At 32.1% G+C, this 13,047-nt stretch overlaps 1 protein-coding gene across 7 annotated transcripts; it reads left to right on the forward strand.

Moving 5' to 3' along the window:
• The first annotated feature begins 132 nt into the window (after positions 1–132).
• On the forward strand, positions 133–10,912 carry LOC136997320 (tudor domain-containing protein 7-like). 7 transcript variants are annotated; one of them, XM_067347960.1, is made up of 15 exons: positions 133–1,055; positions 1,555–1,753; positions 1,845–1,954; positions 2,077–2,230; positions 2,328–2,593; positions 3,534–3,635; positions 4,017–7,856; positions 8,121–8,356; positions 8,470–8,616; positions 8,754–8,981; positions 9,067–9,129; positions 9,216–9,268; positions 9,349–9,581; positions 9,665–9,824; positions 9,905–10,912. In XM_067347960.1, exons 1-4 carry the CDS (start codon positions 871–873, stop codon positions 2,144–2,146), a joined length of 564 nt encoding a protein of 187 aa, XP_067204061.1. In that variant the 5' UTR covers positions 133–870; the 3' UTR covers positions 2,147–2,230; positions 2,328–2,593; positions 3,534–3,635; positions 4,017–7,856; positions 8,121–8,356; positions 8,470–8,616; positions 8,754–8,981; positions 9,067–9,129; positions 9,216–9,268; positions 9,349–9,581; positions 9,665–9,824; positions 9,905–10,912. The 7 variants fall into 6 exon arrangements, with proteins under 7 accessions (XP_067204061.1, XP_067204062.1, XP_067204063.1 ...); XM_067347961.1 differs by having other exon boundaries at positions 2,333–2,593; XM_067347962.1 differs by having other exon boundaries at positions 2,360–2,593.
• Positions 10,913–13,047: the final 2,135 nt, after the last annotated feature.

A 13,047-nucleotide genomic window follows, 5' to 3' on the forward strand; every position in this document is an offset into this window, starting at 1 on the left:
ATTTACTTAATAAGAGTCCTATATATAGCATAATGAGCCCAGCAAACACTGAATTTAACTGCAACATAACATGAAAGTAACATGTAATGTAACAGATGTTACACGGTATTTATATTACATTAATATAAATTTCTTTTTTAGACGCAATATAATAGCTATTTCATAGCTGTTACATTGCTTTGTTAGCTTCTCGTTATTTAAAAATAGAAGTAATGTAACATAAATATAACATATTATACAACAAATGTTATATTGATTTTATATTAATGTTATGAAACCTGTCATATAACAATTATTTTGATATTGGTAAAGAAATTTGTATTATAATGTTTCTGCAATAATTTAATTTATTATTTTCAATTACGCGGGATTTATTAGTCATTAGCAGAAACCGGATACGGACTCTAATGTAAATAGCTAATATTACGTTATTTACATTAGGTTATTTAACGGTACTAATGGTATACAGCGCGCGCATTGTCTTCTATGCGCGCGATTGGCTCGTACATTTTATTGCGCCGCGTGCATTGCTTGTACGCGCGCAATTGGACCGTGAGAGCTACACGACACTTGCGCACGCGTGCTTTGGTGATTGATATGAAGAAGCATTACAATCATGAGAAGGAATCAACCTCGGTGTCAGCAGGATCATCGGCCATTTTTAGACCGTTCAAGAGGACGACTATTGGCATCGAGTCCAATGTATAGAATCCGAGGCCGGACTCGTCACGGTTTTCTTCATCGACGAGGGATACAAGGAGCAGTACAAATCCAATTTGCTGCATCTCTTGGAGAAGATATTCTGCATCCTTCCTGCTTAGGTGACGCATCTGGGCAACACAAATCTATCTGGACATCATTACTGCGACGATGTACGACGATAAGCTCGTGGCCAGATTCCGCGAGCTAGTCTCGGACACGGATCTGCTTTTGACGAAAGTCATCAGAATAGCATCCGGTGGAATCCCGGTGGTGGAGATATTTAAAAGAGTCGGACCGAATAACATACTGGCCTCCATTAATCAAGCAGTGAACTTGGACAGCCAGCTATTAAAGTAAGTATTCGTATCTTTGTGCCATTTTAGAGACATTCTCGAAGTCCCAGCCTTTTAAAAAATACAAAAAAGAAACGATTTTTTTTTGCCTAACAAGATAGAAGTCCCCCTTAATGAAGCTTTCTCTTTGTGTCAAGAATGCATCGTCTTATTGTTGTGTCTTTTATTGTATATTTTATAACTAGGACATACGTGCGCACGTGTAGCGCGCGCCTTTTTTTCTTTTCTTACAAACTGTCAAATGCAATCATCTCTGACAACCGATCGATAATAAATGAAATCATCTACGCGAACTTGACAATAGATAAATCGATTGATAATCGTCACGATGACAACGAAAAGAAACTTCAAAAGTAAATAATAATATGCCTTTTTTTTAGAGAGGGATATGTCTGTTACATTTGACTTGTGTTTCATATTTTTTTGTATTCTGTTCCACTGCTCTTGCGTTCTTTAGTTTTTAAGCTTGATCGTAAACGCTTTATCATTACATTTGCAGAGTCAACGAAGACAGCAACAATAATATCAAGACCAAGAAACGCGTGGAACGCAAGAATTCTCGTGCTCTCGAGCCTGTCGGCAAATTGAACCCGCCCACGATTTCGAATATCGGCCAGTACTTTGATGTTCACATAACGTTGGCCGCACATTCGGGACACTTTAACGTGCAACCATTAAATGATGCGAATGAGCTGAAAGTACGTACAAAGGCATATATTTTTTGCCTATGTTGAAGCTTAAGCAGTCAAACAAAATAAATTATTATATCGGAATTTTATCTTTTTCCAGGCAATGATGGAAGATCTGCAAAAGTGCTACATCACATACGATGGTCTACCATTGGAAACTGTCAGCAAGGGCATGCTCTACGCGGGGATATTCAACAATGACTGGTACAGGTATGCGATCTCGCACATCTCTGTCTATAGATCTATAAATTTATATAGATAATACACACATCATTTTACAGTTACGCGAAGAAAGAATAGTTTTTCAATTAACTCACTTGATTTTTTTTCAGGGTATATACGTTACCAATATTATCAGCGATAATGAAGTGTCTGTGTACTTCTGTGACTTCGGTGATGTGACGATAGTGCAACACAGTAGTCTGCAGCCGTTGAAAAGCGAGTTCCTAAGATTGCCGTATCAGGCAGTGAAGGCGAAACTTGTTGGTAAGAGAAAAGCGCTCTTCCCACAATTGAACTCGACTTGAATTATTTTTTCAATGAGTTTTAGCAATAACTTTCTTTTTTTTTTACAATAAATAAGAATAGAATCAATGAACAACGACTGGTTGGTAGGCGATTGCGTGAGGTTCAAGGACTTGGTGCTGGACAAGAACTTCGTCTCGGTGGTCGTCGAACCGGCGTTTGATCACTTCTCTCCTGCTAACACCATGCTCGGCTTAAGATTGATCGACGTCAGCACCAAGAAAGACATATACATCGACTGACTGTTGGTGGAAGAGAAGCGTGCCAAATTCATCGATGGATTGGAGAAGAATCTTTCGTCGTCTAGTTAGCTCGTTGCAATTGGTTTGTAAACGACAGCAATATTTTCTTTATGATCGCGTTATCTTCTTATATACACGGCGTTATACCGTGAAACGTGAGTTCCTCGTAAAAGTACGATACGTAAATAACTAATGGATCGTAAATCGAATGATACGTAAATGATACTTTTTTTTCTCCTTTCACGACACGGTATAATGGAGCGTGCGAGTATTATATATATATATATAATGAAGTCAGGTAATTTTTTTAATGGTATTTTTATGCAATTAATATTCAAGTATATATACAAATTTTTATAGCCTTGTATAATATAATTAAGGCTGTTTTACAAGAGGTAACCTTAAACAGCTGTTTTTGCCTCGTTGACAGCAAATTGATCGTATGCGTTGCTTAAATAAAATCAGGGAATATTGATATTCTTGTTCATATATGGCCTGAAAAATCGATTTTTTCAAAATTTTACCCTGTTTATACCCCTTAATGAAGCTTTCTTTTTGTGTCAAGAATGCATTGTCTTGTTTAGGATTTATCATCTTTTGGTTCTTGATAAATTGTTATTTATAATACTAGAGTCTGTAAAAATATTTATCATCTTTATTTAGAATTTTACATTGTCTTATTTATACTTATCGTTTGATTTAAATACACACACACAAGATGTTCCATATCTATCGTAACACCCATTAATTTTGATGTTTACATTTTCATCTCAGAAATAATCTCAAAATCTGACATTCAAGGGTATTGCGATAAGTCTGGAACACTCTGTATATATTTGCATACACGTGTGTGTTACATGCTTTTGTTTTGATATTCAAGTTTTTCATACGTGTTATTTTTTTAACAAATGCTAGACGTCTCTCACATTGTGCGTGTCAAATACGTATGCATTTTTATATATTTCTTTATAAATTTATGTATTAATAAGATTAAATGCTATAATTATCTTCAATTTTTTCAGTATTACAGTGGCGATAAACAGCGAGCTGTAAACTAATTTAAAACTTTTGGCAACTGTTAACTGCGGTGCAGACTTTGGGACACGATTAGAATTCCGTTGTTGGTAAGTAACTTTTTCATAATTACGATATTTAGATTATATATTTAGGATACGATATTAGATTATATTTTATAATATTTACAAAATTATATATTGAAACTTATGCAAATTGCAATCTATTTCAATTTTAATATTTTTATGTTGAAAATTTGATGTTCAAAGATTATAAGAGCAAATGGAAAATTAAAAATTGTTAAGAAAGTTTTTACAAAGTTACTAAAAAGTTAAATACTTTGTACTTGTATAATTATACTTTGTATAATTTAATAACTGACATATTAGTACTAACAACAAATCTATACTAATCTATAATTGAAAATATTGTATATATATATATATATATTTTATATTTGTTTATTATTTTTTTTTATTTTTTTATTATAGTAATACATCATGCCTAAAGATATTCAGTTTTTATGCAAAAGGCGAAAGAATCAATTAATAAATCACGAATTAAATAAAGTTCTTAATTATAATACTTTGCATTTAATTAAATTGGATGAGGCGTCTAGTGCAATGACAAATACAAAAACAACTATGATTAATAGTGTTGAAACGTCTAAAATTAACATTTCCCAAGATGAAGACGAAAATAATGAATTATCAGCACAATTGCTGTCAGATAACGAAAATGTTCAGCATAACTCTGAATTGCAGGAAAGTTTTTCAACAGATAGCGAATGCAATAATGGTACAACTTTAACAGAAGATTTACAACAATTCATAATTGAGCGTTGTATATCACATAATACTTCAAACAAATTACTACAAATTTTGAGGAAACACGGTCACGTTGAATTGCCTACTGATGTTAGGGTTTTAGTTAAAACACCACGCAATACATCTGCAACTTTTATTTCGCTGGGCAGTGGTAAATATATCCATTTTGGTCTTGCATCAGGTTTGAAACGATCAATAAAAATGTATTCAAATTTTATTAATGATAATAACATTAAGATTAATATTAATGTTGATGGGTTGCCAATTTCAAAAAGTTCTGGTAGTCAATTCTGGCCAATAATGATTTCTATTCAAGATATTGATATATATACGTTGCCAGTTATAATTGGAGTTTATCACGGTATGTGCAAACCAAATAATTGCAATGATTTCTTAGCAAACTTTGTCGATGAATTGGTATTACTTTCCAAAAATGGTATAATTGTTTCCAATAAAAAATATGTAGTTATTGTAAATGCAATAGTATGTGATGCTCCAGCAAAATCATTTATTACATGTACAAAAGGTCATACGGGATATTTTGCATGTTCTAAATGCATTCAAGAAGGTGATTTTGTGCGAAATAGAGTGATTTTTCCAGAAACAAATAACGCTTTACGTACAGATCAGTCATTTAGAAATCGGACTCAATCCGAACATCATAATGGTGATTCTATTTTAGAGAGACTTTCAATTGACATGGTATTGCAAATTGGATTGGATTATATGCATCTTGTTTGTTTAGGTGTTATGAAACGAATGTTGCAATTATGGGTCAGAGGAAAAAAAGATGTCAGATTAGTAACAGGTGATGTTGATTCCGTTTCACATGATTTATTAGCGATAAAATATTGCATTTCATCCGAATTTTCAAGAAAACCTAGATCTTTAAATGATGTAGACAGATGGAAGGCAACGGAATTCCGTCAATTTTTGTTATACACGGGTATAATTGTTATGAAATCTGTGCTATCTCCGTATTGTTACAATCACTTTGTTACTCTTAGCATTGCTGTAAGGATATTGGCTGATCCTCAATTATGTATTTCATTCAATGATTATGCGAATTCATTGTTAATATGGTTTGTTTCTAATTTTGGTAATATCTACGGTGATGAATATCTGTCTTATAATGTTCACAACTTGCTTCATATAGCCAAAGATGTACAAACCTTTGGTTGCTTAGATAATTTTAGTTGTTTCAAATACGAAAATTATATGCAGAAAATAAAACGAAAATTACACCAATCCGGAAAACCTTTAGAAGAGTTGTCCAATCGTATATTCGAAGAATCACAGCTTCCAATCCAACCGTTCCGCGTTATGCAATATCCAATCATTATTTTTAAAAACAACAGAATTTCTTATCTACAATTTCAAAATTTCAAAATTGGTATAAATGAAATTGATAATTGTGTTTTAATAGATAACAAGTCGGTGGCTTTTATTTTAGAAATATTTGAAGAAAATAATGTTTTATTTGTTCTTGCGCAGTGTTTTTTAAATCCAACTTCTTTTTTCACAACACCATGTCCTTCAGAAAGACTTGGCATATTTCAAATTGCAAAGAATACGACTTCAAATACTATTAAAATTCCAGTAACACGAATAACCAGAAAATGTTTGAAAGTTAAAAATCTTTCTGAAGTAGGCTCTTACATCACAATTCCGCTTTTACTTACTGCAACAGAAAATACTGTTTAATTGCAATACCATATCAAATAAAAGTTTTTTGGTTTTTATCGGTCTTTATTTTTCATTATGCTTATATAGGTCATGGTCTTTATTTCTTGTTATGCTTAAATAACATTAAAATTTGAATTTATATATCAAGGTTGTTGTGTTACAGAGACAATTTATCTTAGAAACCGGCGGAAATAATCAGAAATACACTGTTTTCGATTAAGGTTTATCGGTTTTTCTTGGTTTTCTTATTTTTTTATGCTTATGATCTTGAATTTTTTTTAAATGACTGATCTGTACGTATTGATCCATTATTTGTAAACATTTCTTATTTGGTTAAAGTCCATCGGTTTTTATTGGTCTTAATTTTTTTTATGCTTATTGGTCTCAAATTTTTTTCTTATTATTGGTCTTGAATTTTTTTTATTCAACATATTGGTCTTACATTTATAAATATTGCTTCATTGGTCAAAGTTCCATCGGTTTTTGTTGGTTTTAATATTTTTTCTTCTATATTGGTCTTACATTAATAAATATTTTTTTATTGGTCAAAGTTCCATCGGTTTTTGTTGGTTTTAATATTTTTTCTTCTATATTGGTCTTACATTAATAAATATTTCTTTATTAGTCAAAGTTCCATCGGTTTTTGTTGGTTTTAATATTTTTTCTTCTATATTGGTCTTACATTTATAAAAACTGTAATTTATAAATTTATAAGGATGATTTCTAATAACAAATCAATTGTCTGATACAATCCGCACTGGTTTACACTCTATGAGGGCTTTGGCTTCCAATTACGTCGGTGGGTGCTGGGACTGCCAATTTTTAAATGACAGAGTCCGCACTGACGAGATTTTCAGAGTCTTAAGCCAGTGGGTGCTGGGACTATCTCTTTTTGGAGGTAGAGTCCGCACTGGCTTAAACTTGATGAGGGCATTGGCTTCCAATTACGTCGGTGGGTGCTGGGACTGCCAATTTTTAAATGACAGAGTCCGCACTGACGAGATTTTCAGAGTCTTAAGCCAGTGGGTGCTGGGACTATCTCTTTTTGGAGGTAGAGTCCGCACTGGCTTAAACTTGATGAGGGCATTGGCTTCCAATTACGTCGGTGGGTGCTGGGACTGCCAATTTTTAAATGACAGAGTCCGCACTGACGAGATTTTCAGAGTCTTAAGCCAGTGGGTGCTGGGACTATCTCTTTTTGGAGGTAGAGTCCGCACTGGCTTAAACTTGATGAGGGCATTGGCTTCCAATTACGTCGGTGGGTGCTGGGACTGCCAATTTTTAAATGACAGAGTCCGCACTGACGAGATTTTCAGAGTCTAAGCCAGTGGGTGCTGGGACTATCTCTTTTTGGAGATAGAGTCCGCACTGGTTTAAACTCTATGAGGGCTTTGGCTTCAAATCACGTCAGTGGGTGCTGGGACTGTCAATTTTTTAATGGCAGAGTCCGCACTGACGAGATTTTCAGAGTCTAAGCCAGTGGGTGCTGGGACTATCTTTTTTTGGAGATAGAGTCCGCACTGGTTTAAACTCTATGAAAGCATAGATAGATTTTTCACTGCTCAGATTGAATTTTGTCCTGTATCCTTATTGCACTCGTGATATATTGCAGCGTAAATTATTGAAAATTAGATGCAATAAATTTGATTGCATGTATTATAATGTTTCATATAAAGGTAATGTGAATTAAGAAGTTTTTTAACGTTAATAATGAACTATAAAAAATTTTCAAAATTAAAATTGATTCTTTCGTGTTTATCAAATAAACACTGAATATATCTAGCGGATTTATGTACAAGGGCACTATTTGGTATTGAGGTAAGTGTACAAAATAGCAAAGATTTAGTAACATTTATATAATAAAGTTTAAAATTGGAAAAAAGTTTAATTATTCGATTAAAATTATTAACATAGAGAATCGTCCAATTATGTCGCTTTATTTATTCCTAAACTGACGATTTGGAAATATGAAACTTTTATTAATTTTATGAATAAATTCTTCTCAATCAAAATATGATAAAATTAGTAAAAAGATTTTTATTTCTCTAGACCTTATAAATTGATATGTTATTTTTTTTTTAGATTACATTAAAAGATCATGGCCAAAGTAAATAAAGAAACAAACTACGCTGTAGTAAAATTTTTGTCGGATGGAACTTTTTCTGAAATTCCAATATTGTGGCTCATTCAACATAATAATATAGTTCGTGAATGTTGGTGGCCACCACGGACAGCCAATTGTGCAACGCTAATAGCAAATTGTGCTCATCCAAATAATACGTGGAAACGATATGACGTGAACTTTATAAAATATTGTAGTAAGTATTTAAAGATTTTTATATCTTACATTGCATAATAAATAATACAAAATTAGATTTTTGAACATTTTCACGATTTTACTAAATACTATACTTTCTTTTTTTCATTGCAGCATCTCTTGAATCCGCTCGGAAAAATGCATCAGATGCAAATTATGAAACAACAGATGAAGAAAGATTAGGACGAGGGAAAAGGCAACATATTCCTTTCAATTGTTGCAGTAGTGAGGAAGAATCTGACCCATGTGCAAATAAAAAAAGTATGTATTATATGAAAATTTAATGTTTATCAATATTTGAATTAATAATTCAATTACATAAATATTAAAGTGTAATACTTAAATGATTTTTTTGCACAATTATAAATGTTAAATAAAATTTATTGTTTTATTTACAGAAAGCCGCTTGTATTCGAATGCAATATCAGCATCACCCTTGTATCCTGATACGCTCAGTTTAGAATATGAATATTCTAATGCATCTATATCAAATGCATCTATGTCGAATGCATCTATTTCCAATGCATTCGTATCAAATGCATCTATATTAAATAAATCACAATCAAACGCAATCCCAACCATATCAAACGCAAGCGACTATGCTATGGCAGCAACTGCACAACAAGGTTAACATATAACAATTATAACATATAATAATATATAATTCGCAATAATTGTATTATAAAAAATAATACGTTAATACATTTTCAGAACGAGAAATGGAATCACATGTTGCAAGTAATATAGACCTCAACACACCGATAATAATAGAAGGTACGTTATTGAAAAAAATAATAAATAAAGTATTGACATAATAAATTTTTATTGTTATATATAATGGATTTATTAAAATATTTTAGGATTTGAAAATACTAATGATTTGCAAACTGATATAATAATTCAAACATAACAGGTAAATTTTTAAGATTGTTTATAATGTTAAAATTTGTGAACGTTTTTATGTATATTTATGTATATTATTTTATTTTGCAGAAATGCTACAGCAAATATTAAGAATGCTAGCCGTATTAAATCTTTCGCATAAAGAAGTCAAACAACGTTTAAAAAAACTTGAGGATGTTGTAAAAACATCCTATCCACAAAGAGCTTCGGATCTACATCAAGATTGTGAAATAATGAAAGAATTCTTACCTTTTACAACAATTGATGCTGTACAGGAATTTGACAAGGTATTATTACGTACGAAGGAGATAGCAGTGCAATTTGTAAGTTTATAAATTTTATTATTAATTGTTTAATCTCATAATATTAAAATTTTAATTTGTATATAAACATTGTTGTGTTACAGAGACAATTTATCTTAAAAACCGGCGGAAATAATCCGAAGGACAGCATACATCGAAATCTGAAGAAAATCTTCAGTAATGAATGTGCGATGCAATGTTCTTGGAAAGGGTTACGAAATAATTTTCGCATTTCTAACTTAAAGGTGATAAATATTCTAAAAGGTATGTTAATATATATTCTTAAACTTATAAATAAAAATTTCTAAATGTTTTCATTAATGTATTGTGTTTAATTTTTGCAGGAGAAATAACATCGCAGTTCAGTCTTACAGAGACTGAATTTGATAATATCGCCAGCGAATGGTTTCGCTTTGCCAAGCAGCGAAAGGAAAGAAGCGATAAGGCTAAGGAGAAGGAAATGGAGTAAACACACGTGTGGAGTAGTCAGAAGTATGACTATCAAAGCTCTACGAGAGATGTTGGCCTCATCGAACTTTTTTGTATACTGCGGGGTAAACTAAATCGTCGAATTCGTTTATAAATGTAATTTTTTTTTAATGGTTAAAAATTATTATTGGTCAATTGGTTTAAACCTGTTTATCGGTCTTAATCTTTTTTTGTTTATAAATGTAATTAATTATTTTAATTGGTTAAAAATTATTGGTCAATTGGTTTGAACCTATTCATCGGTCTTAATTTTTTTTTCATGCTTATTGGTCTTAACCCTTAGAGGACGGGGATGGTTTTCGAACGATTTCTAAAGTTTTCAATTTAAAACTTTGAGGTATATGTCATAGTAATATATATATCGGCTTCCCGTCCTTTAGAGGTTAGTGTTATTCATTACGTTCTTTAATTGAAATGATTATTAATAGTTGAAGAATTATTATTTAATAAATTTATAAGTAAGATAACAAATCAATTGCCTGATACAGTTCGCATTGGCTTAAACTTGATGAGGGCATTGGTTTCCAATTACGTCGGTGGGTGCTGGGACTGCCAATTTTAAAATGACAGAGTCCGCACTGACGAGATTTTTAGAATCTAAGCCAGTGAGTGCTGGGACTATCTCTTTTTGGAGATAAAGTCCGCATTGGCCTCCAATTATGTTATATTCGAAAGTTATTTGTCACATATAAATAATCTTAAGTGCATAAATGTTTTTCTTAATGCTAGAATTACTGTTAACTTTAAGCTAAATTAGTGAAAAAATGTTACATGTTGCAATCCTCTTTAATGTACATATTATATAATATAAAACTGATGTAAAATAAAAAAAAACATTGTAAAATAAAATATTTTTCAAATTATGATTTGATTTTTCTATTATAGCTTTTGGTTATTAGCCTGTAATAAATGCAACTTTCAGAAATAACAGAACTTTGAATTAATTCTAAGCAAAACTAAATGAAATATTAATTCACAAAAATATTTTATTTAGTTTTGCTTAGAATTAATTCACGGATCTGTTATTTCTGAGATTTGCATTTTTTACAGGCTAATAACCTAATTTAATTCCTAACCTAATAAGAATGTAATTATTCAATAACAAATCTAATAACAGTTTTATAACAACTATATTGCATGTTATTTGCATGATATATCTATTTTATATAACAGTTACGTGGCATTTTAGTACCGCGTTATATTTATGTGATAGAACTGCAACAAGCCTGTGAGTGGGAAATTACAACTAACAATTGTATTACATGTAACATACATGTTACATTACATGTTACATTCTGTTTTATTGTTGCAATATAGTTGTTATATATCTGTGTTTGCTGGGAGATCAAGGTTTTACATTAATAGACTTTAAATGTAGTAGAGATTCAAATTTGTAATTAACTTTTGTTTTCTTTTTTTAATCTGCGTACTACAATTTTCTTACTTATCAAATTTATAATTTAAACTACATATTTTAGAGCTCGCTTGTAAAGTATGACGTACTATGAATTAATCAAAGAGTTCTTTGGAAATCTCGCCGGTGAATACTGGGACTATCAATTTTTAAATGGCAGAGTCCACACTGACAAAGTTTATGAGAATTTAAGCTAGTGGGTGCTGGGACTGTCCTCTTTTGGAGACAGAGTTCGTACTGGCTTAAACTCTCAAAGATGAAATCAAGTAAGTGTTAAGACTGTCAATTTTTAAGTAACAGTCCGCACCGACGAGATTTTCAGAATTTAAGCTAGATACTGGAACTATTCTTTTTTAGAGATAGAGTTCGCACGGGCTTACCCTCTATAAGTGACATTAGGCTACTCAGACAACGTTATGACGTCTTAAAGACGTTTTAATGACGTCTTAAAATCGCTAAAACGTCTTAAGCCCGTGTCACACTACATATTGCGGACGCGGATCGGATTGGGATTGCGGATCGCGGATCGGAATTCAGCCAATCAAGACTCTTATGCCTCGTCGCGGATCGGATATCAGCCAATCAAGACGAGGCATAAGAGTTTGATTGGCTGAATTCCGATCCGCAATCCGCAATCCCAATCCGATCCGCGTCCGCAATACGTAGTGTGACACTGGCTTTATGAAACTGTCAGAAAGACGTCTTTAAAACATACGTGTTGTCTGGGTATCTTTTACCTAATATCTTCTATAAGAATGCTTGAATAAATAAACGTACATTAATTGAAAAAAAATTACGATTTGATTTCTTTATTATCGTAAATCTTTTTAAATTTGATAGTTTTTTATAATATGTATATTTACATTTAAAATTTTAACTATTACTATCCTATAATAAATAATATTCTCAAGAATATCAAATTCTTGAATTAATTCTAAGAGAAATCAAATAAAGTATGTATTTACAGAAAAATTTTATTCTATTTTGTTTAGATCTCATTCACAGACTTGTTATTCGTGAGATTTGCATTTATTTCAAGATAGTAACATAATAGAAGTGTTCTCAACTACGGATAACCTTAATATCCGAATTGCGTTTTCGCGTTTTCAAATAATAATAATCCTTTCGTGGTAATGATAACGTTTATTAGAGATCAACACAAATTAATCGTTTATTCACCAACAGTTTTTAACTCAAACAAACTTTATAATTATTGATCTCGATTTATGAAATGCGACAACGCCTAGGGACCTAAACGGTCCTGAGTCGCTGGGCAACGCCTTGGGACTATACTGTATGTCCTGAGCCTTCGTAAAAATTGAGTCGCTTGTAAACAGATCCGAATGCTTTGGCGATTTAGAGACTACGGGAAAGTTCCAGTCGCGCACAGAATAAATTGAACACAGCAAGTTGAATGAATCGGACACAGTGTCAATCGGACACAATAGAAAACGGACACAAGATGGTTGCAATCGGACACATAACAATCGGACACAGTAACAAATGGACACACGATGGTTGCTATCGGACACATAACAATCGGACACAATAAGAAACGGACACACTGTGGTTAGAATCGAACAC

This window comes from Linepithema humile, chromosome 1 (assembly GCF_040581485.1).
Source record: "Linepithema humile isolate Giens D197 chromosome 1, Lhum_UNIL_v1.0, whole genome shotgun sequence".
NCBI lineage: Eukaryota > Metazoa > Arthropoda > Insecta > Hymenoptera > Formicidae > Linepithema > Linepithema humile.

Bases quoted from the DNA above. Each gene is read 5' to 3' on its own strand.
- LOC136997320 (XM_067347957.1), top strand. From the start codon at position 4,026: ATGCCTAAAGATATTCAGTTTTTATGCAAAAGGCGAAAGAATCAATTA.